The 24043-nt window shown below is 44.9% G+C and overlaps 1 protein-coding gene across 4 annotated transcripts in view; it reads right to left on the reverse strand.

Annotated features, from left to right (window-relative positions):
* Positions 1-5940: 5940 nt before the first annotated feature.
* The window catches only part of LOC144891017 (uncharacterized), a 49041-nt gene continuing 30938 nt past the window's right edge, over positions 5941-24043 (reverse strand). For 2 of the 4 annotated variants that reach the window (XM_078773143.1, XM_078773144.1), the window contains exons 2-7: positions 20265-20387; positions 13318-13461; positions 11681-11781; positions 10949-11444; positions 9957-10343; positions 5941-9419 (exon numbers count right to left, since the gene is read on the reverse strand). In XM_078773143.1, the coding sequence (XP_078629269.1) occupies positions 9411-9419; positions 9957-10343; positions 10949-11242 (690 nt within the window). In that variant the 5' untranslated portion in view covers positions 11243-11444; positions 11681-11781; positions 13318-13461; positions 20265-20387 and the 3' untranslated portion in view covers positions 5941-9410. Of the gene's footprint in view, positions 9420-9956; positions 10344-10948; positions 11445-11680; positions 11782-13317; positions 13617-20264; positions 20388-24043 lie in introns of those variants that run through there. The other 2 variants (XR_013622649.1, XM_078773145.1) reach the window with 2 other exon arrangements.

Here is a 24043-nt window from a genome sequence, read left to right on the forward strand (position 1 = left end):
GCTGCTCAGCGCGCAAGCAAGCGAGCTGAACATTTCAGCCTGGACAAGGCGTCTGTTCTGTACGTCCACCAACAACCCGTTTGCACAGAGGAAGTCCGCACCGAGCAGTGCCATGGGGACACTAGCGGTTACGAACGTCCACGTGAAGCGTTGCCCCCTGAACCGCAGGGAGAGGCAGCACTTCCCGAACGTGCGTATGGGTGTTCCGTTGGCTGCAAGCAATGCGGGGGCCGCGGCCCACGGTGTGCTTGTCGGACGCAGAGGCAGGGATAACGCTCACCTGCGCACCCGTGTCGCATAGGAAACGGCGCCCGGACAAGGTGTCCATTATAAAAAGAAGGCTGCCGGAATGGCCGATGCTCAGGGCCGCTACCGAGTGCCGGCTTTGTAGTTTCCCGACTTGCCGAACGTGCACGGCGGGCAACAATTCCTCGCCTTGTGGCCAAACCTGGCGTGGAAATGGCACCAGGTTTGCGCGAAGGTGGAGGCCGCAGTTTTCGCGGTGGTGGTGGGCAGGGCCTGGCGGCGGCCACGCGGTGTGCATCAGCCTCGAGATCCACGAGGTGTGGTGCATCAGCATCAGCGTCAGCCCCGTGATCCGCGACGGCCGCACCGAAGCTCGCCCGCATGTCAGACGCCACGAAAAACTTGTCGGCCTCGACGGCGAGCCCGCGGGGTTCCTTTATCTTGGAATCGGCCAACGCGAGGCATACCTGGGCCGGTAGCTGGCGTAAAAAGAGCGCCTGGAATAAAAAAAATCCGGTGCTTTGTCCCCCAGTAGCGACAGCATATGGTCCATTCGGACCGATGGTCGCGTGTCGCCGAGGTCGGGAAGGTCCAGGTGACGGTCGGCCTGTTCGTCCTCTGTGAGGCCGAACGTGGCGATGAGGCGACGCTTGAGCGCCTCATATCTGTGGTCGGCCGGTGGGTTCCACAGGAGGGACACGACGCGGGCGGCTGTGCCGGGCCTGAGGGCGGCGATGACGTGGAAATAGCGCATCTCGTCTGCCGTTATGCCACGAAGCCGAAACTGGGCTTCTGCCTGCACAAACCATATCTCCGCCTGAGCTTCCCAAAACTCGGGGAGTTTCACCGCGACCGCGTTGCTGCTCGTCATGGCGCGTTCTGTAGTTCAGCGTCGGCTGAACTAGTCGAGGTCACCAATGTAGTGCGTGCTATGCGCGCGACTTGTCTTGCCAATAAGGGAAGCAACAACGATGTAAACACAAGCGTCTTTATTCAAAGGGTCAAACTATAGCACTGCCGTGCTCGGGGCTGTGTGCCCCGTGTATATCCCGAGGCCACGCCTACCCCTCGGGCGTGGCCGAAACCCTCCTGGTGCGCGGAATGATGTCATCGCGCCAGCGAGCCATCGTGTCCGCCACAGAACTATATCTTATTTTTCGTCTTCGTATTTGTTTTATTAATTTAAATTTCTCTCATTACAATCAACGAGTATGGCATTGAACTATAGCAGTGACAAACAAGGGCTGTGTTCCGTTATCAAGCAGCTTGCTATCGCCTTCCAAGCAATTTATACTTTTAATTTCCATGCTGATCATTCAAGATCTGCAAAACCCCTTCCCGCCCCACAATGCATCGGGGTAGGTGTATAGATAAGCTTGACAAGGGGCTCCTCCTTCTGATTCCCCATTTTTACGGCGTAGCCCATAGGGCAAAGCCGTCTAGAACAGTGTTTGTCCGTATGTATGTATGTATGTATGCATGTCCCCTTAAACGTATACCAATAAGAGCTAAGGATCTGGTCACTTGACAGGGTGATGTGATTACGTCTGACGTCATTGCGGCGGCACGGCTAATTTTGCCGTGTTGGTCTCACCAACTCGTTACTCCACCCCTAACACAAAATCCTACAGACATATTGGTGGGTTCAACCCACAGGAAGGAAGCAATGACAACAGAGGGACCATTGACCTGTCTGCGATGGCGAAGTGATAGATCCATAGACGACTCAGCTTCATCGTGGGAGATTCCAATGACCTTGAAGGCCTTGGTTTCCAGGGTGTTAACCTGAGCAAGAAGTGAAGCAGGGGAGAGCACTGGTCCGTCAAGCTGCGGATGAAGCCCTTGTAGGTGGATATAGGAGTTCCAATGTGCCATGGAAGGACTTTGTACGATGGAGGATGCCCAGTTGGCGGCTGGCTTTGGAGACCATCTTAGATATGTGGCTTGCTCAAAAAAGATCATGGCTGATGGTGAGAACGAAGAGTTTGAGTGACAACTATCTCAAGAGGATTGGTAAGAAAGTAGATGGGGTCGGGGTGAGGTTTACTGTCGGGTAACCTTGGGTCCGTTCGGAGAGCGAGAGTGTGAGATTTGTCAGGACTGAAAGATATTTCATCAGCTAGTGATGTTGTCAAGACCTGAAGAAAGGGAAAAGGCTGCAACCCATGCTTGGCTGAAGGATGAGGGATTTCACGGGAGAGTGTAGAGTTATCAGCAAGTAGATGAAGAGGATTCTCCAGAGAGTCGGAGAGATCATTGATGAAGATCAGGAAAGGGACTGGGCCCAAAACACTGCTTTGGGGGCACTACAACCTTGACAAAGAAGAGGAGATGAAAGTATTCCATTGAGTGCCAGACCTTGGCTACGAGAGTAGAGGAAGACAGTAAGCCATGTGTGGACTTGGCCTGGGACTGTATCACAAGCATGAGATATGTCCAGAGAGATGGCCCTGAATTAATGGGTGACATTCCGGGCCTACATCTATTGTTGGGTGAGTAGAAGCAGCATATCCAAGGTAGAGGGCCTGGTTTGAAATCAAACTGGTGATCTGAGATGAGGTTGTTGAAGAAAAGGAAATATTTCCTATCAACTATGATGATAGATTCCATGGCCTTGCTGATGATTGATAGGTATGTAGTAAAGAAGTAAGCTCATTGGTCTGCAGTTAAAGAGTATCAGTTTTTGCACTTTTATAGTGCAGTTTTGTTGGCGGATTTCCAACCAGATGTAAGATGACCGAGGCCAAATGACGGTGGAAATGGCAGAAAGACGATGTGAAAGAGCAGCAGAGCAGGGTTTTTGGACACGTGAGCTGATCCTGTCCAGTCCAGTTGCAGAATCCGAATTGAGGGTTTTTTTTTTTTTTTTTTTTTTTGTATACAAGATCGAGGCTCGTGAAAGCGCGAACATTAATCACACAGAAAGACAAACCGACACATAAAACATATAACATAGGGAGCGGTAGACAAGATGGGGAGAGAGGGGGAAGGACACAAACACAACATTTGAGAGCAGGGACCGAGAGACATGGAGACATCGAGAGATCTGAGAGAGGGCGAGGGCTTTGGGGGGGGGGGGGGGGTGTGGGAAGGGGGCGGTGGGAGAGGTATAAAACATATGGACACTGCCAGGACTTCCAGGAAAGAAGTTGGAATTTCAAACAAGGTGGATCTGGGGTGAATTAGCGGGGGTAGAAAAGATCAAGGTTTTGGATGGGGGAAGATAAGAGATGGTGGTGAACAGCTGTTTTAAAGACCTGGAGGGAGGAGTGGGATTGAAGGGAGTGAGGGAGTTTGTTCCAGAGGCGGGAGAAAAGAGGAATGAAAGAGTGAAGGTGAGCGGAGAGCCGAGATTTCGGCAGTTTAACCATCAGAGGGTTGCTGGCAGATCTTGTGCGACCTGTAGGAATATTTGGGGGACAGAGCACAGAGAGAGCTGGGGGTGCAAGGCCGGAGAGGAGTCGGTAGAAGACAGAAAGACCACCTACCTGCCTGCGGTGAGTGAGTGAGTGAAAGGCCCTCAGAGATAGCTTCATCGCGGGAGATTCCAATAATTCTGAAAGCTTTGGTTTCAACAGCGTGAAGCCGAGCTAGGTGTGAGGCAGGAGCACCGGCCCATAGGGGAGAACAGTATTCCATTGAGCTGCGGATGAAAGCCTTGTATGTGGTGAGGAGCTCAGGTGTGCCAAGGAAGGACTTCGCACGACGGAGGATGCCCAGTCGGCGACTGGCTTTGGAGGCCAGCTTGGAAATGTGGTTTTCCCAAGAAAGATCATGGCAGATAGTGAGACCCAAAAGCTTGAGCGACAGAACTTCTTGGAGATTGTTGAGAAAGTAGATGGGAGGGTTTTCCAGTCGGTCTTTTCGGAGAGACATAAGTTATAAAATTACTAAAATTACACTTAGTTATAAAATCACTAGATATGGTAAATTTTGCCAGATTTCACTCCAGATTTGGACATTTATTTAGTCGACAGGATCCAATCCTCATATCCGAATCCAGATTTTGATGATATGCTTCAATTATATAATGATAAATAATCAATCATGTTTCCAAAGCAAGGCACGTTTGAGTCGGCTGAAACAAAATGGTGGGTTAAGAACCCAGCGAGGTGCAGTGGGCTGACCAAGATGGCAGGCCGCCATATTGGTAAGGCTTTTTCGGTTTTTTTTCTTTTCTTATGAGCACCTCGTTAATCATCTTCAAAAAGGGTGTTATAACACACCCAAACACCCATTATTCATCATTGCAATCTATTGGAGGTCCAGGTGAATGCATGCAAAGTTTGGGGCCACTAGGTTTCATGGTTTTAGAGTTATGGAGGAGACAGACACACAGACGGACACTGCCTTTAATTGTTATAGATGTCAAGTCAACAATGAACCAACCATACACCGCTTCAATCCAGTAATTTTGCAGTCACGACAAAAGGATTGCAGTGTTACGATTATATTTACTATATTATTATTATTAACGTTATTATTCCGAAAATGATACAACTATATTAAGAAACCTGGGCTAATTTGTCCGAAGCAAATGTAAATGGTAAATGAAACGGTAAGTATATAAAAAGTTATAACGAAAATGTAAATGATGATTCCGAAATTAATTACGATTACGAAATGGTTACGAAAAGGTAAACGATGATTTGACATTTGTGATGGATTCTGATTTGGATGTAATTGCTTTTCCATTATATTTTCCCTCATTTCAAATATGTTAATGTTTCTTTTTCGCTTAAGCAACTCCAGGTACTCCACCAAAAACACTTTTATACTTTACTTGGGGTCCAAATACAAATTTGTCTGGGGGGTAAAATACGCTATGTGGCCGCGGCCTCATTCGGGGGTGTGGGGGACCGGGAGAGGGGCGTAAATTCTCTATGTAAATGTGTACCGTGTAGTGCCACCTGGTGATGGTGGCAGAGGGTATTACAATTTCCTTTTTTACCTGGGCAACACCGAGATGATGAAGCACTCTTTGCATGGGATTTTTTTTTCCTCCTTCCCTTCCCCCACTTCCCCAAAACGGAGGGGCCTGTCAAAGATGTATATGGGCAATTCCACGGTTACTTACATTACATATACATATATAGATGCATTCATGTAATGTATTGTAACGTCAGTAACCGTGGAATTGCCCATATGCAGTATATCTTTCCTGCCCCTCCCCTCCACTCCCTAACCCTAACAATGCCGGGAGCTCCTGCTCGTATTGTATATGCACATAGATAGTGAACGTGTTTTTGGTTCAAACTCGTTATTTTTTGGAGTAATCGAGGCAGCCCTTTGTCATAAACCATTTTCTCTTCAAAATAAAAAAAACAAACTCCATCAAGGACCATTCTAGAAAACCTCATTCATTATTTACTTTTAACAATATGGATAAAGCAAGTCGCCGAGACAGGTGCTACTCTGCTTCTGTGGAAAGTCTGAGCCGGCTTTGCTTCATGCTGGTACTCCCTCAGACCCACCACCCAAATGGAGGTTCCTACCTGAGTAGTCACCATACCAGATGCGGAAGCTAATTGGACCAAACCAAATCTGTCCTTCAAGGGATGATTAATAGCTCAAGCCGTTTCCGATCAGGGCAACTTTAATTACAGAGACCAAGTGACTTCACATGTGGATTTAACAAGTAAATGGTGAGAGAGAGTGAGAGCGAGAGTGAGAGCGAGAGAGAGAGAGAGGACAAAGGACGCAAAAGTATTTATTTACACAGTTTATTCGCAAAGATTTATTGATTTATTCACAAATCCTGTGTATCGGACGAATGGAATCTACTATTGTCCCATGTATTGTCCGATTTAGGTCTTGAAGTCCCATATTACATTGCGCGGATGTTCTGTGGTCCCTGCTGTGTAGACATCTGGAAGGCGAGATGAGAACAACTGATCTTGCTTCAACAGTTTATTGAGCATTGCAGGTGGAGATGGATGAAAAACTTTAAAGACACAACAAAAACTCTGTCAGGATGCAATCGTTGACAATTTAGGAATTTACAAACTTCAGGGTAATACTTTCATGTATTCAATGATAAATTCTGTTACCGTTACCGATACAATTTACTGCAGTTGAAGAGTAAATATTTTACCAATGCAATCTACTAGCAATTGAACAATTCCAATCAACTATCTTCTGTCATTAATTCAGGTGTTAACTAATAAAAATATTATCGTTAACCATTAAAGACATTATAGTTAATAACAATTCAACATTCCAATTTCACTAATGACGACAATTATTCTGTAGTTGACCAGTAATAATATTACCATAAATCAACCGGTAACCAATAGTAAAATTGTTCACCAATAAATGTACAATACATAGAGTACTTCTTGTTATTAATGAATACAACCGAATGTATCCGTCAATATAACAAGACCCAGAACAAGATGGGTGCAATACCCTGAGCATTCGTATTTCCATAGCAATGCAAACATTACAGCCATAACAGACAAAACAGTCAATTAAAACAAACAAACATACATTACGCCGCAGCGTGATCAATGCAACACTCATCCCCGGTGACAGTTACACGGACATGGTAGAGATAACGGACTAGTCCCAATGTCCACAACTCATCGGCCATCGACCGCATGGCTCGCATCAAGATGGCGGCACCTGTGACGATGAGGATCATGGGAGTTTATAAGTTTTTTGCGATAAATGCATTACAAGTACAGTGGAACCTTGACTTACGAGTGCACCAACTTACGAGTTTTCCGAGATACGAGCCGTCGCTCGGGTGGTTTATTGCTTTGAGATGCGAGCCGAGATCTGAGTTACGAGCTTACGCCAGCCGCCACCAGGTGGGTTCCGGTCACGTGGTTATCTTGCCGTGCAAGCATATCTGTCGTATATCGCTGCTGTTTTGTTTTCGCATGTTGGTTATTTTGGAGCTTACGCCAGCCGCCACCAGGTGGGTTCCGGTCACGTGGTTATCTTGCCGTGCAAGCATATCTGTCGTATATTGCTGCTGTTTTGTTTTCGCATGTTGGTTATTTTGGAGCTTACGCCAGCCGCCACCAGGTGGGTTCCGGTCACGTGGTAAGCTTGCCGTGCAAGCATATGTCGTATATCGCTGCTGTTTTGTTTTCGCATGTTGGTTATTTTGGAGCTTATGCCAGCCGCCACCAGGTGGGTTCCGGTCACGTGGTTATCTTGCCGTGCAAGCATATCTGTCGTATATCGCTGCTGTTTTGTTTTCGCATGTTGGTTATTTTGGAGCTTACGCCAGCCGCCACCAGGTGGGTTCCGGTCACGTGGTTATCTTGCCGTGCAAGCATATCTGCCGTATATCGCTGCTGTTTTGTTTTCGCATGTTGGTTATTTTGGAAAATTTCTTAGTTTTAACCATGGGTCCTAAGTAATTGAGTGCCAAGGGCAGTACTGAGAAGAAGAAGAGGATGATGTGCTTGGATATAAAACACGCAATCGTTGAAAAACATGAGCGAGGTGTGCGTGTTGTCGACTTGGTGAGGCAGATGTGAAGGCAGCTGAAGATTTTATTATAACTTTTGCCGAACTGATAGAAGCCGAACGATACATCCCCCAGCAAATCTTCAACTGTGATGAGACAGGGCTCTTCTGGAAAAAGATGCCGAGGAGGACGTATATAACGGCAGAGGAGAAGAGCATGCCAGGCCACAACTTGTTCAGAGTGCCGGCGATAGCTCGCCTTCTCTTTGTGGAAGACACGGTGAGATCCTTAACATCCAACAACTAATGGGACGCAAACAGGGCGCCCAGTTTAGCGGTACACACATTGATGAATCACCCTGCCTGTGAAACACCGACATGACAGGTTATAGCTGGGTCGGGATTCAAACCCAGGCTGGACAGTTTAGAGTCAAGTGTGCGTACCTCCAGTCCAGGCCATCCTGCCAACTTGTATGCTGCATACAGGTGAAATATAAAGCGCGAGATATTTTTATATATACTGCATATTTAAAAAAAAATTGGTGTGGTTTTTGGCGGGCTGGAACGGATTAATAGCATTTCAATGCATTTTAATGGGGAAATTTGATTTGAGAAACGAGCAAATTGAGTTACGAGCTCAGTCACAGAACGAATTAAACTCGTAAATCAAGGTTCCACTGTATTTTACTTATCACGGTCATCTCACACGGATCATCCGAATATTCTCAAGTAACAACTTAAAAAAAAAAAAAAAAATGAAAACATTTGTTCAACCAATCAACTCCGTGCTCCGATAATTCACGGAAGTCGCCGACTGGCGAAATAACCGAGAATCATCGAGAATTCACAGAAGAACATTAATGAACGGCTGAGGTCGATATCCACTTTACATTTACACGATAATTAATGTAAACTTGTACCATGTTTGGTCAAAATCCCATGTCTGGTTCGTAAGGTAGCTCGGTAACAGAATTTCTACCTCACGGGACCTCTGACCTTTAACCTCTTGATCCCATAATCCTAACAGTTCATCTTTACATCATTATACATGTTCCAAACTTGACTTGGATCCCTTCAGCCGTTCCTACGTTATCGTATAACGAAAACCTATCACGGACAGCCGAACGGACAACCCGGAACGGATAACCTATCATTGGTTTATTACCAACAAGTGCATCATGTGTCAGTTGTGAAAACAAAATAAGTGATACTTGTCCTGACTCAGGCAAGAAAATGACACAACAGGGGTACTGCAGACAGAATGTGCAACAGGGGTACACCTGGTACCTTTCATCATGAGTTCCATGATTCTGTGTGTAAAGTACTGATGGCAAGAAGAAATTATGACACATTCCTTTATCAATCCCACTTCAAGAAAGGATATCACAACCACACGGATGTATCATTGGCTTTGTTGACATAACTTTGACCATGTTATTATGATTATATATATGGGTGTACATTTCAAACTGCATCGGTGAGCAATTCCGTGACCAAAACTCCATTATTCAGGACGAACACCTTATACAAGGTTTCTTGGTATTACGCGAATAAACATGAAATAAATTCAGGTGAATTTAGGTTAACCTCTATATGATTGCCATGCAAGAAACAAAGTTACACAGATTAATACTTCTCTTTTCTAATCTCAGATTCATCTTCATCTCTAATATTCCCCCATCAGCATCTTCATAACACTCCCCAGTTGAACGTCAACTTCATCTTGTCCTCGTTTTATAGATTTACAACGGCTGCAAAAAGAGAGACAGAGACATTGTAACTTCGACGTGTCTATGTAAGGATAAATACATGACAGCTGCATAGTTGGATGATAGCAGTGAAAGAAAGACGTTTTGACCTTCATGTATTTGAGTAATGATGAAATCATGTGCTCCGCCCAATAACACGTGTGTTGGTGGCACATTTCCGGCCTGCCTTTGCCTTCCGGGTAAACCAGGTAAGGCTTCATGGTAAACCAGGTAAGGCAGGATATGAGTCAAAGGACATGCGAAATGCACCACGTGCTTCAAAGATCGTATGGTGGTTGGTTCAATAAGGCAGTGAGAGTGTGTGTTATTGAGCAATGTCATAAACCTTTGTGTGCGGAACAAGGCACAGTTATCGGGACTTTGTAATTAAAGGTGAATAAACCAAATAATTTACCGAGCTGGTGTGTTAAACATGTCACGTAATAGGTCATCAACAGTGACAATATGTGTTTGTTCCGATGATGATGGTCGGGGTTCATGGCGATTAACCGAAGTGGTCTGTCGTGGATGTGGGCCTACCTCATCATTTACAATTGGTCGTTGGTCTGCTTCATCGTCGGCTACTGGAGGTCCCACAATGTTCAATTCTTCACCCACTCCTCCTTGTTGTTGTTGTTGTTGTTGGTGGTGGTGAGCGTCAGCTGTGTTATCTACAGCTCGAACTTGTGGATGCGGTGAGGGATTCTGTGACGGTGGTTGCATGATAGGCGCATCATGCAACCTACGCTCCGGCTTGACCAAGGACAAGTGAAATACTCGCGACACAGCCACCGATGATTCTGCACAATGTGAGAGTTTTGTCCACCCCGCGATGATCCACTTTACACCAGCATTTTGATAATGGCGCAGTACCAAGGTGACGTGATGGCGCAGCACGTCCTCGTCCCACATGACATCTTCGCCCATCTGCAAAAAGGGAACAGGATTTGTTTGAAGTGCGTGTTGCAACATTCGCTAATGATTGTACTCTCAGGACATAGTGAGTTTAGGTGTGATATATATATACTGTATATAATTTTCCCTGCTAGAGCGGGGGTTAGCCTTGCGGGCCCCATGTCAATCATCATGGTTCCCTTTGTGAGGCAAGGCTTTTATGGCCGGATGCCCTTCCTGACACCAACCCTTTAGTCGCCTCTTACGACACGCAGGGATACGGTGTACCTATTCTAAACCGGGGCACACACCGGCACGTTCATCCCAGGAAGCTGGTTCTCAATTGGCCGACCTCGGAAGGATGACAGCCTGAGTCAATCCCCCTGGCGTTAATTCAACGATCAACTGGGATTCAAACCCAGGATCCGAGGATCCCAAGCCGCACCCTAACCGCTAAGCCAACACCAGGCTGCACTTCATTTTAAAGTGTTACGGCATATTCTCCCCCCAGATTACACTGGAAATGTTTCGCTTCAACTGACATTTATATTCTGCAGTTACAAGCACATTTTGACCATCCTAAAATAGGAAAACCTAAAAGTTGAGGTCCATGATAGCAACGTTGGAAATGGTCTTACCTTGAGGTAGTCCTGATGCATGAAGTATGTGCCCAGGTCCCTTGATAAATACTTCACACCTGAAATATTCATTTCGGCGGATGATACGCGGCAACTGAACACACACAAATACGTTGCCACTCGCACGTCCATAGCGAAGCAAGTCTTCGTATTCGGGTGTGCACCGTCACAACCTGCACTACCACATCCACTTTGGATGCTTTGGTGAATGAGGGCGATGTCACTCACGATGGCAAACAAAGCTGTCCTGTCTCCCTCTCGTACACGTGCCTGCGAATACTGGACGATTTTCATGCCTACCCAATCTGGAATAACAGGCAAAAACGGGCAGGTGGTTTCGATGATCGGCACCCCGTACCTGTGGTTATTAGTATATACTGGCTCGTTCAGGAGGACAAATGCTCCAATCCAGCGCTGCGATTATTTCTGGAATATGATGTTGCTTTCCTCTCTTGTTTTACACTTTATGTAAAACAATGAACCATCGCGAATTTCTCTGCAAGAACAGTCCACAGTTACGTTTATAACAGGTTGGTAACAAGCAATTCCTAGCAATACTGTATTGACATTACACACGTATATAATCATTATATGAAACGACATCAATTGATCAATCAATAGTTCCGAGATGAGAATGTGCAAGCAATATGTTACATTATTTGAACATTATTGAGTGGAAACATACAGTACAGTACACTTGTTAAAGACCATACGCAAACAAATGATACCCACCGGAGCAGTATTATTCGATCGAATACAATCTCTACTTTTCGGATCTTGACACCTGCTGATGTTGGCGTCCTTGTGGCTGTACCACGTTTGATGTGAAGAACCTGCAAGTCATGAAGATTTGACAATCAGTTGATGCTCATTATTTCATAGGGTGTCAAATTGTGACCGTTAATGACGGGAGCAGTTTTTAAATATTCATAATATTGTCGTGTTCCCGGGGGTGAACACCACTGGTGACAAATTAGCCAATCGAGCTTTACACTCCGAGGCGTTCTGTCAACAATGGCAGACCTTCTTTATAAGCGCGAGGAGTGGTGGAGAGTGATGAGGCTCACCTGTACGGCGTACGCGGCATGGGTGGTTTTCCGAATCACCGACAAATAAACGGGACAGGGAGAGGAATAAAATGCAACAAATAAACTGGTTTAATAAAAATAAATGCAGGGAAGAAAGAATACATGGTAAAATATTCCAAAGTTGAGGATCGTCCACACAGACTGATTTGTCTGCGCACTCTGGGCTCCTCTTGCGGTCCTCGCATCTTGGCGGCCGTTGACGGCGAAACAAACAGGCCCGCTCGGCCACACCGAGCCCCGTCATTCCACTCAGTCTGCACACGGCACCAACACGACCGCCACGAGCAAACACCAAGAAGGAGAGAGTTAGTCTGCTTTTTTCCCAGCACCAGGACCCGAGAAAGCACGATTTTGACCGCCAACAATGATTGTCTGAACCAAGTGAGCCGCAAGGATGTCGACCGCTGGTGTTCATTCTCGGGACCAAGAACATGAACTGCGACCGCACGTGATCAAAGCCAGAGTCAAGAGGAAGATGCACCTGCTCGTGATGAATGTCCCAGGTGTAAGAGCGATAAATGAATGCCACCGCTAGTGATGAAATCCCCATGCAAGAGGACAAAATGTCGGGAATCAAGTCTTTCATTCTCAGTCCTCTTACGTCATCCGACGACCCCCGTGCATGCCCAATCAACGGCCGCCACCACATCACTCTATCGCCGTCTTGACCAATCATTCTTCGGGGCGTGGCCTCATCGCCACTTGCCGGCCTTTGTGATGGCTCGGCTGGCAGAACCCGCAGTAGTTTTGAATGTCCTGCTTCCGGTTGTTTTATTCAGTGTTATTAATTATGGTGTCGATTGCTTGGCTTGGCGATGGTGTGTAGTGCGGTGTTATAAGGAACACAGGAAAAGTTTACAGAGGCACTTACATACAGGGGATTAATTTCCCTTAATCCCTAACATCCTTAACAGGGGATAATCCCTAACTAATTAACATAACCCCACTCCTCGTCAGGGGGACAATGATACACTCTTACACGACATCCGGTCTGAACGGATCCATACTTATGGTACATAGGGTTTCTTCTTCTTCATGATAGTCGGAGCACACTACCTATACAATTCTAGCTGAACTACTATATTCCATTGCTTGCCCCCCATAAACGTAACAGTATTAATGATTTGTGTGAAGGCTGCAAAACACCGTTTGCTGCGATAAACGTTCATTTGGTGATGACGTCAATATTTATTATGACGCGGAGTTTACACATCATTATTGTCATTAGTACTATGGTACTGTTGATGAAACGTTCGTTGAAAGTACACAAGTACACTTCACCTGGGCCATCATGTATGTTGCATTTTCACACTTGATGCTTTGCAGACGAGTGAATGAAATCATCTTTGTGCCATCACGCATGACTCGCTGTACAGCCGCCTCCAAATTGTTGTCGTTCAAACATTTTATGATGAAGCGTGACATCTGTAAAATCAGTGTTATGTGAATTTACACAGTCATTTGAAGAGAGATAAGGAACAAAGCATAGCGTATGCAGAATGCCATGGAAGCAAAAACAATATTTACATGATGAAGCTGAAAGAGGCACGTGTGGGAAAAAGTTGCAAAGCACACAAACACACATATATATATATATATATATATATATATATATATATATATACACACACACACACACACACACACACACACACACACACACACACACACACACACACACACACACACACACACACACACGGCCAAAAAATATTGGCATCCATGCACGTTTTTCAAATAATGCACCATTTCTACCAGACAATTGTTGAAATAAAAAATATTTTGGTTTGGTATTTGGTATTGTACACCGCTCCTTTCCTATGCCATCTCCAGGCATTGCAAATCGTCATTGCCGGGCACCAAAGGGGGCTCGGCAGTGACGCACGCTGAAAGAGAGTACTCAGTTTTCACTCTGGTTTCTTGTTTTCTTTCTTTCTTGTTTTCTTTCTTTCTTGTTTGTTTGTTTTCTTTCTTGTTTGTTTGTCCGGACGATATCTCAGCCATCCTTTGAGCTAGGAAGCTGAAATTTCGGCACAATAGTGAGCAAGTCCTTTGTCAAAAACGGTATTTTATTTTTTTGATTAATCAATAAATTGAGGAGTTATTTAATTATTAGCGATTAATTAAGTACTTATTTAATTAATCAAATTTCCTTTCTCTTCTGACCATTAACTCAGGCACCTTTTGAGTTAGGAAGCTGATATTTGGACATGCCAATGACCAGGTGATTTGGCTGCAAAGGATATTTTTGATTTATTAATTAATCAATTAATCGATTAATTATTTAATTATTCGATTAATGACAAAAAAATTTTTTTTTTTAAGTTACAGATTCTGATGAAATAGTGGTAGTTTATGTGTTCTCTGACCAAATTGATTAATAATTTAATTTTTTTATGATTATTATTTATTTATTTTCATTATTAATCATTTATTTATTTTCTTTCTCATTTGGCCAATATCTCAGGCACCTTTTGAGCTGGGAAGCTAATATTTGGACATGAGTGACCAAGTGATGTGGCTATCAAGGATATTTTTGATTTATTGATTAAACATTTCATCTATTAATTATTTATTGATTAATCGATTAATTATTGGCGCTGAGGAAGCGCCTTTAGCGATTGACTTCCAGCCAGTGTAACGCTAATTCCTGTCACAGGAATTCTGAGATCATATAAGTGGGCGTGGCAGTTCCTGATTGGTTCGTGTTGGGGAACGCCTTCTCGCTGCCGACGTGACGTAAATTCGCGCACGCGCACTGGTGATTGGCGCTGAGGAAGCGCCTTTAGCGATTGACTTCCAGCCAGTGTAACGCTAATTCCTGTCACAGGAATTCTGAGATCATATAAGTGGGCGTGGCAGTTCGTGATTGGTTCGTGTTGGGGAACGCCTTCTCGCTGCCGACGTGACGTAAATTCGCGCACGCGCACTGGTGAAGCTTACTCGATCTTACTCGATCCCATATTACATGTACTTTCATTGCATACAAATTATACTTCCTCCTAGAAATTCCATGCCCGAACCTCAGCGCAATCCAAGAGGATTCACTTGTTTATTGAGTAATCAATTAATTATTTAATTTTTTATTAATGACTTATTTAATTAAATTTCTGAAAGATACATCTTCGGATGAAGCACTAGTGGTTTAGTTATGCTATTAGCTAATTGATTAAGAAAATATTTTGTGATAACCTTTTATTGATTTTAATTATACAATTAATCAATCAATTAGTGTACACCTCTCCCTCCCAATGCAGCCTCTATGAGCTGCACTGCGGTATTGCCGGGCGCCTGAGGTGCCCCGGCAATGCCGCGCTGTAGGATATTTAATTATTTGGCATGGGGGCGGTGTACTTTGAATGTATGTGTACTTGTTTTGGTTTTGGTTTGTATTTCTTTGGATTGCAGTGGAACAAAACAAAAAAAGCTGATCAATAACTAAATCTTAGCTTATCCCACACAGAAATCCTAAAATGTCCCAGACAATATTATTGGCACCTTTTAGAAGTTGTTAGAAATAATTAGATTTCAAGCAGGCGATGCGACTTTACTTTGGAATTGAACTCACCTGTTGCGAGTTACAGGTGCCTGCAATATAAAAATCACTCATTCAACTCGTTCAACCTTTACCCATTTCAAACGTTTACCGAATTCGAACCATTAATCAATTCAAATTAATGCAAAAGGAAGCGCTTGACTGCAGTTATTTTGTCGAAAGGCTGTGCTACTGTCGGGGATGTATCGATTGAAATGTCCACACACCAAGAGCAATTTGGATATTTTAATTCTCTGGAGAAGATTTGATTGAATACACACAAGGGTTACAACAAAGCTTAACAGTATACGATGCCGGAATACACGACCACAGAGCATCACAAAACGTTTCCCAGAAATCTTCTGCCCGATTCGGTTGCATCTCGTCTTTTTTTTTCTTTTCTTTTTTGTATACAAGATCGCGGCTTGTGAAAGAGCTAACATTAATCACACAAAAGGGCAACCGACACATAAAACACAAAATAAGGGGAGCGGAACACAAGATGGGGAGAGAGGGGGAAGGACACAAACACAACATCATCAAGCAAGGACATCGAGAGAAATGTGGGAGGAGGTGGGCTTGGGGGGAGGTGGGAGAGGTATAAAACACATCAACACTGCAAGGACTTCCAGGAAAGAAGTTGGAATTTCAAAAAAGGTGTATCTGGGGTGAATTAGCAGGGGTAGAAAAGATCAAGGTTTTGGATGGGGGAAGATAAGAGATGGTGGTGAACAGCTGTTTTAAAGACCTGGAGGGAGGAGTGGGATTGAAGGGAGGAGTGGGGGAGACCTGGAGGGAGGAGTGGGGGAGTTTGTTCCAGAGGCGGGAGAAAAGGGGAAAGAAAGAGTGAAGGTGAGCAGAGAGCCTAGATTTTGGGAGTTTAACCATAAGAGGGTTGCTGGCAGATCTTGTGCGACCTGTAGGAATATTAGGGGGACAGAGCACAGAGAGAGCTGGGGGAGCAAGGCCGGAGAGGAGTCGGTAGAAGACAGAAAGACCACCAACCTGCCTGCGGAGAGTGAGTAAAAGGCCCTCGGAGTTAGCTTCATCGCAGGAGATTCCAATGACTCTGAAAGCTTTGGTTTCAACAGCGTGAAGCCGAGCTAGGTGTGAGGCAGGAGCACCGGCCCAGAGGGGGGAACAATATTGCATTGAGCTGCAGATGAAAGCCTTGTATGTGGTGAGGAGCTCAGGTGTGTCAAGGAAGGACTTTGCACGACGGAGGATGCCCAGTCGGTGACTGGCTTTGGAGGCTAGCTTGGAAATGTGGATTTCCCAAGAAAGATCATGGCAGATAGTGAGACCCAAAAGCTTGAGCGACAGAACTTTTTGGAGAGGATTGTTGAGAAAGTGGATGGGAGGGTTTTCCAGTCTGTCTTTTCGGAGAGACATAGTAAGAGTGTGGGATTTGTCAGGATTGAAAGACATGTTCCACTTGTTTGACCAGTCTGTGATTTTGTCCAGGTCTGCAAAGAGTGAGGAGGCTGCAGACTGCCAATCTGAGGGATGAGGAATGGAGCGGCAGATGGTGGAGTCATCAGCAAAGAGATAGAGAGGATTTTCCAGAGAGTCAGAGAGATCATTGATGAAGAACAGAAATAGCACAGGGCCCAGAACACTACCTTGGGGAACTCAAGACAGAACAGGCAGGGGAGATGAGAGAAATCCATTCAGGGCCACACGTTGCCTACGACCAGAGAGTAAGTCCGCAAGCCATGAATGGAGATTTCCATGAATACCATAGGAGGAGAGTTTGGTGAGCAGAGCTGGGTGCCAGACCGTATCGAAGGCACGTGATATGTCAAGGGAGACATCTCTGATTTCCTGTTTGGCATTGAGGACCTCCATCCATTGTTGAGACAGCAGAAGCAGCATGTCCAGAGTAGAATGACCTGGTCTGAATCCAAATGGATGATCAGAGATCAAGCCATTGGAGAAGAGGAAGGATTTGATATCCGAAGCAATGATGGATTCCATGACTTTGCTGATAATTAGGAGCAGGCTGATTGGGCTGCAGCTGCAAGGATCTGTTTTTGCACCTTTTTTGTGTAAAGCGGTAATGTTTGCTGATTCCTTGTCAGGAGAGAAGGACACAGAGTCCAGGAGCAGTTGGGTTCGACTGGGAAAGGTGGGAACAGAGAGAGATGGGTTTGGGATACAAGATTTTGAGGCAAACACAGAGTTGAGGCATTCGGCTTTATCACGTGCGGTGTCAACTGTCGCCATTTGAGGTAAGGGAGGGAATGGAGGGGAAACAAACACCAGAAACGGATTTGACGAGACGCCACCAGGATTTGGAGGAAGGAGACAGGTTTGAGAGTTCAATCTTGAGTGTGGAGAGATAGTGCTTCCTGGCACTCCTGAGGGTAGACACACACTTGTTCCGAGCTTGGTGGAAGGAACTGAGATTGCCATCAGTTGGATTTGCCTTCCAAGGGGCAAAGGCAAGTTGTTTTAGGGCAACTGTCTCAACACAAGTTTCAGTGTACCATGGACGGGAGGAAGGGTAAGACAACTGAAGACGAGATGGGATAAATATGTGCATGAGAGAGAGCAGTTTGCTTTGGAAGAATTCCCAGGAAGAATTCATGACAGAGGCAGTAGAGATGGGAGACCAGTCCAGATGATTGATGGCTGCTTGCAGACCGTGCCAATCAGCCTGAGTGAAATGCCAGACTCGTCGGCGCTGAGGAGGCTCTCTGAGAATGGCCAGAGAGATGTCCACTTTAACAAGCACATGATCAGAAGAAGAGCAGCAGACATTTGCAGGGAAGTTTGTCATAACCAAGTCTAGAAGAGAAGATACTCCATTGACTGAGATCCGGGTCGGGAAATTGACAGATTGTGTCAGTCCCAATGAGTCGCAGAAGTCCTTTGCTGAGGTGCCATGGCTGGTGAGAGAGGAACCCACACCCAGCCAGCTGGCATGATGACAGTTGAAGTCGCCACATATGAGGAAGAGCGAGTTTGGATGAGTTGATAGAAGTTGGTGCATGTTGCCAGACAGCGAAATGTAAATGGAGTCATCACTGTTTGGAGGACGGTACAGAACACATATGAACAAAAGGTGGGAGCGGAGAGGAAGCCGTAGCCAGAGGTACTCCTGGGGGTGGGGTGGAGAGAGGGCAGTGCAAGGAGAGTGAGAAAGAGAGTTTTTGATAAAGATAGCAACCCCACCACCAGGACGAGGCTCAGGTCTATCATACCGGAGGAGGGTGTAACCAGGAAGAGATATTAAGAAATCAGAGACATCTTGAAGGAGGAAAGTTTCTGTTAAGCATATCAAGTCTGGATTGTCAGAAGCAACCTGAATGTAGAGATCAATCAGGTTTGAGCGAAGGCCCCGGTTGTTTGAGGTCCATGCCGTTAATGAGGTGAGAAGGGGAGCATCAGATGCAGGGGAGGGGAGGGGAGGGGTAGGATCAGATGAAGGATGAGAGGGGGATGTCGGGAGAGCAGTTGATAGTGTGTCAGAGATTACAGAAGAGTTACAAGAGAGGGAAGGATGAGGAGGACGAAAGGTTTGATGGTGATGGGATGAGGCACAGTGAGGGGTTGTTTGAGGGGGGGGCAGAGAAAAGTAGAAGGTTGGGGGAGGTGGAGATATGAGATGGAAGGGAAACGAAGTGGGGAGGAGACAGCTTTGAGGAGGAGGTGGGAGGGGGGAGAATTTGGGAGCGATGGTTGGGGGGGAGATTAGAAGGGCAGGGGTTGGGGGGGAGTTTTGAATGGAAGGGGCAGGGGGGGAGTTTAGGAGGGGAGGGGCATGGGGGGAGTTTAGGAGGGGAGGGGAAAGGGGAGAGATTTGGAAGCTATGGGCAAGGGGGGAGATTTGGAGGGGATGGGGCAAGGTGGGAGGTTAGAAAGTGGATGATTAATGAAAGATGAACATTTATAACAAATTGGGTTTATTGTGATTTTCGAGTTAGTGATCCGTTTAAGAACGATGGAGGAGGGGTGGAATGAATGTGAATTTAGAGCATGTAGTGATTTAGAGTTATAAGAGATTGAATATTTTTTTGAAATGGAATGATTTGGAGAGGAAATTGAAAAAAGCCTTTTAAATAGGAAGAAAAACAGCGTGTTGTAATATACCACTGAATAAAACACTGCAGGGGAAAGTTTAAACATATTTAAACAGAACCGTGGAGAACAATCTTATATTCTCAAAAATACCAACGGGGAGAGGGAGCCTTGAGGGACAACCACGAGTCACGTGAACAGGGCAAAAGGTGGAAGGCAAGGAGATAATGGGGGCGGGGCGAGACAGCGCACTTGGGCAGAATCACACAATGGGCCTCTTAGCTCTTTCACGAGCCTCGATTCAGTATACAAAAAAAAAAAAAAAAAAAAAAACCACACGTGGAGAATGGGAAATAAATGTTGTTGGTTTTTTTTTGTTTTGTTTTTTTTGGGGGGGGGGGGGGGGTTAAAACGTTAGACAAAGAGTAGATGTACGGGGAGGTTTGGGGGAGAAAGGGAAATCTAAAAACCTAGCAAAAACAGCGAGGGAAGAAATAAACTTCGACGGGGGACAGGGGAAGCCTGAAGCGAGGCTGCAACATGCGCGGCAAACAAACGATTAATTTATGAAAGCTTAACACTGAGAAACTTCCAAGGGACACACAATAGGTTCACACACCGAAAGATAAATACAGTTTCGACAAAATACAATTGTGAACAATGACTTAACTTTGAAAATGTGGAGAACGTGTGCAGCTTCGAAAATCCCTGCCGTCGTCTCGAAGATCTCGCGAGTACCTTTTATAGTGCTTCTTGAGACAAAATAAATGCTTCTGTGCTTTGAGTCGTCAGACTGGAAGATGAGAGGTTGTACAAGGAGTCAGGGATTTGAGGCAAGTTGTCGCTATCAGCATGGTAAAAACATCTGTTGTTAATTCAACTGAAGCCATTTGAGATAAGCTGTTGAAGATGAAAGGAATACACACATGGTGTTTTGCTGTACCGGCGCCTGAAGACTCTTGGCGGGCGAAACAACTTTGTTCTTTTACATATACCTTCTTTTCACAGATTATCAATGTAGCCTTTGTTCCTAAGTATTTCAAACCACAGCAACACACAATATCTAAAATTCATAATGCAGATTACTCAAAGACTTATCACTAACTAGCTGAACGCACCAGGCGTTGCCCGGGTTCTCTTTGAATGAATTTAATCTTCTGTACATAGGTCTTACTACTACAATTCAGCTTTTACTCACGGCCGTAGAAGATTGACTACTATAATTCAGCTGAGCTTTTAATTGTGAAATGGGCCCAGTCCGGCCGAGGCAGGCTCGACCGGCCTCGCCACCTAGCCTATAACCTTCCCGAGGCCCGTCCCGACATTTTTTGTTTTAGAGGTTTCCTCCTATCTTTCACCGTTCAGGAGATTAGCGCATGCAAACAAACAAACAAACAAAAACTTTCTTTTATATATATAATATAGATAGAAGATTATACTCTTGACCTATATTGGCAACATACATTTTGAAGATTATAATGATTGGTGTGTCATGAGATGTGTGGAATAAAAACAACTAGTGGAAGATACCATCATTCAAAATTAGCCAAAAACTTTGAACAGCAACGACAGTTAACTTTTATTACTCCTGAGAATTAAAACATATGATGAAACAAATTTGAAACAAGATGTCGGTGATAATTCACCTCTTAACAAGAGAAACATCTCACTACAGGTGGGAGTCGAATCGGACTACCACACTAACAAATATTAAGTCGAGGGTGTCAATAATTTTGTGAATGCCTTTTTTTTTTTTACCGATTTAAAAGGATATTTTAAGTTCTGAATCAAAAACAATGGTTCTGTAATTACCTCCGCCACCAAAGGTGGATGGAGGTTATGTTTACGCGCCTGTCTGTATGTTTGTCTGTCTGTCTGTCTGACTGTGAACAAGGTATTTCAAAAAGTAGTGGACAGATTCAGGCAAAATTTGGCTGAGAGGTCGTGTATGTGACAAGGACGAAATGATTAGATTTCCGTGGAGATCCGGATTCGGATCCGGCTAGTAAAATTTTTGAAGTGATTCATAATAGTAAAAGTAAAAATAGTAAAATAGTAAAATAGTGTAAAATAGTAAAATAGTGTAAAATAGTAAAATAGTGTAAAATAGTAAAAATAATTTAAGTGCTTCTTCACCATTGAGAGATAGGGCCAAAAACGATACACAGCAGGATGTCTCAAAAACTTATTGACGGATTTGGACGAAACCTGGTGGAGAGGTTGTATGTGTGACAAGGGCTAATCAATTCGATTTTGGTGAAGATCTGAAGACGGATTGGGATAACAGAATTATTTAGTTTTTAAGTGATTCTTCACCATTGAATGATAGGGCTAAAACCGATACAAAGCACGATATCTCAAAAAATTATGGACGGATTCGGACGAAAGTTGGTGGACCGATAGGGTGTGTCACAAAGACGAATCGATTCGATTTTGGTGAAGATCTGAATATGGATTCGGATACGAGAAATATTTATTTTTTAAGTGATTCTTCACCATTGAGAGATCCGGCGAAAAGCGATATTAACATGATATTTAAAAAAGTTATGCACGAGTTATGACTAAACTATAATTGCTCTAGCAGGGAAAATGGCCTTAAAATGCATGTTGTTGTTGTTGTTGTTGAGTTATGACTAAACTGGGTGGAGGAGTTGGTTCGGTGGCAAGAACAAGCCAATTAGATTTTGGTTCAGCTCCGAATCCAGATCTGGGGCACGACCGAGTGCCTCCGAATCCAGGTATACACACCACCTCCGAATACACACTACCTCGAAATCCAGGTATACGCTCTACCTCCGAATCCAGGGTATCCACACTACCTCCGAATCCATGTATCCACACTACCTCCGAATCCAGGTATCCACACGACCTCCGAATCCAGGTATCCACACTACCTCCGAATCCAGGGATGCGCATTACCTCCGAATTTAGGGATATGCACTACCTCCGAATCCAGGTATACACACTACCTCCGAATCCAGGTATACACACTACCTCCGAATCCAGGTATACAAACTACCTCCGAATCCAGGTATACACACTACCTCCGAATCCAGGTATACACACTACCTCCGAATCCAGGTATACACACTACCTCCGAATCCAGGTATACACACTACCTCCGAATCCAGGTGTACACTACCTCCGAATCCAGGTGTACACACTACCTTCGAATCCAGGTATCCACACTACCTCCGAATCCAGGGATGCGCATTACCTCCGAATTCAGGGATATGCACTACCTCCGAATCCAGGTATACACACTACCTCCTAATCCAGGTATACACACTACCTCCGAATCCAGGTATACACACTACCTCCGAATCCAGGTATACACACTACCCCCGAATACACACTACCTCCCAATCCAGGTATACGCACTACCTCCGAATACACACTACCTCGGAATCCAGGTATACACACTACCTCCGAATTCAAGTATCCACACTACCTCCGAATTCAGGTATCCACACTACCTCCGAATCCAGGGGTACACACTACGTCCGAATCCAGGTGAACACACTACCTCCGAATCCAGGTGTACACACTACCTCCGGATCCAGGTATACACACTACCTCCGAATCCAGGTATCCACCCTACCTCCGAATCCAAGGGTACACACTACCTCCGAATTCAGGTGTACACACTACCTCCGAATCCAGGTGTACACACTACCTCCGAATCCAAGTATCCACACTACCTCCGAATGCAGGTATACACACTACCTCCGAATCCAGGTATACACACTACCTCCGAATGCAGGTGTACACACGACCTCCGAATCCAGGTATACACACTACCTCCGAATGCAGGTATACACACTACCTCCGAATACAGGTATACACACTACCTCCGAATCCAGGTGTACACACTACCTCCGAATCCAGGTGTACACACTACCTCCGAATCAAGGTATACACACTCCCTCCGAAACCAGGAAAACGCACCACTGAGTGCTGTTCTAGTTGTTACCTCTGCCACCGAAGGTGGAGGGAGGTTATATTTTCACCCGTCTGTCTGTCTGTCTGTCTGTGAACAAGATATCTCAAAATGTTGTGGACAGATTCGGACGAAATTTGCCAGAGGTAGCCGATGTGAGATGGACGAAATGATTAGATTATGCTGAAGACATGAAGGCCGCGCAAAACACTTTGTTCTTCGACTGAGGTATTCCATGTGACTTTTCAAAGTAATGAACTTTTTTTTCTTTTTCTTTGTATACAGAATCGAGGCTCGTGAAAGAGCTGACATTTATTTCAGAAACAAATCAAACTAGTCTAGTAGGAAGACTAGGTCCCCCTGCACCCCCCGGAGATATACTTCTAATCAGTGTTTCTAGATTGGAAAAAATGTGTAGAAAATGACTAGCTATGGCCCCAAGCTGAAAAAATGTCCCACATACCATTTTTATGCAAATTACTGCTGCCATTATCAAAAAAACGATTTTT

The sequence above is a fragment of the Myxine glutinosa genome, chromosome 2, assembly GCF_964187855.1.
Source record: "Myxine glutinosa chromosome 2, kmMyxGlut1.1, whole genome shotgun sequence".
Taxonomy (NCBI): Eukaryota; Metazoa; Chordata; class Myxini; order Myxiniformes; family Myxinidae; genus Myxine; species Myxine glutinosa.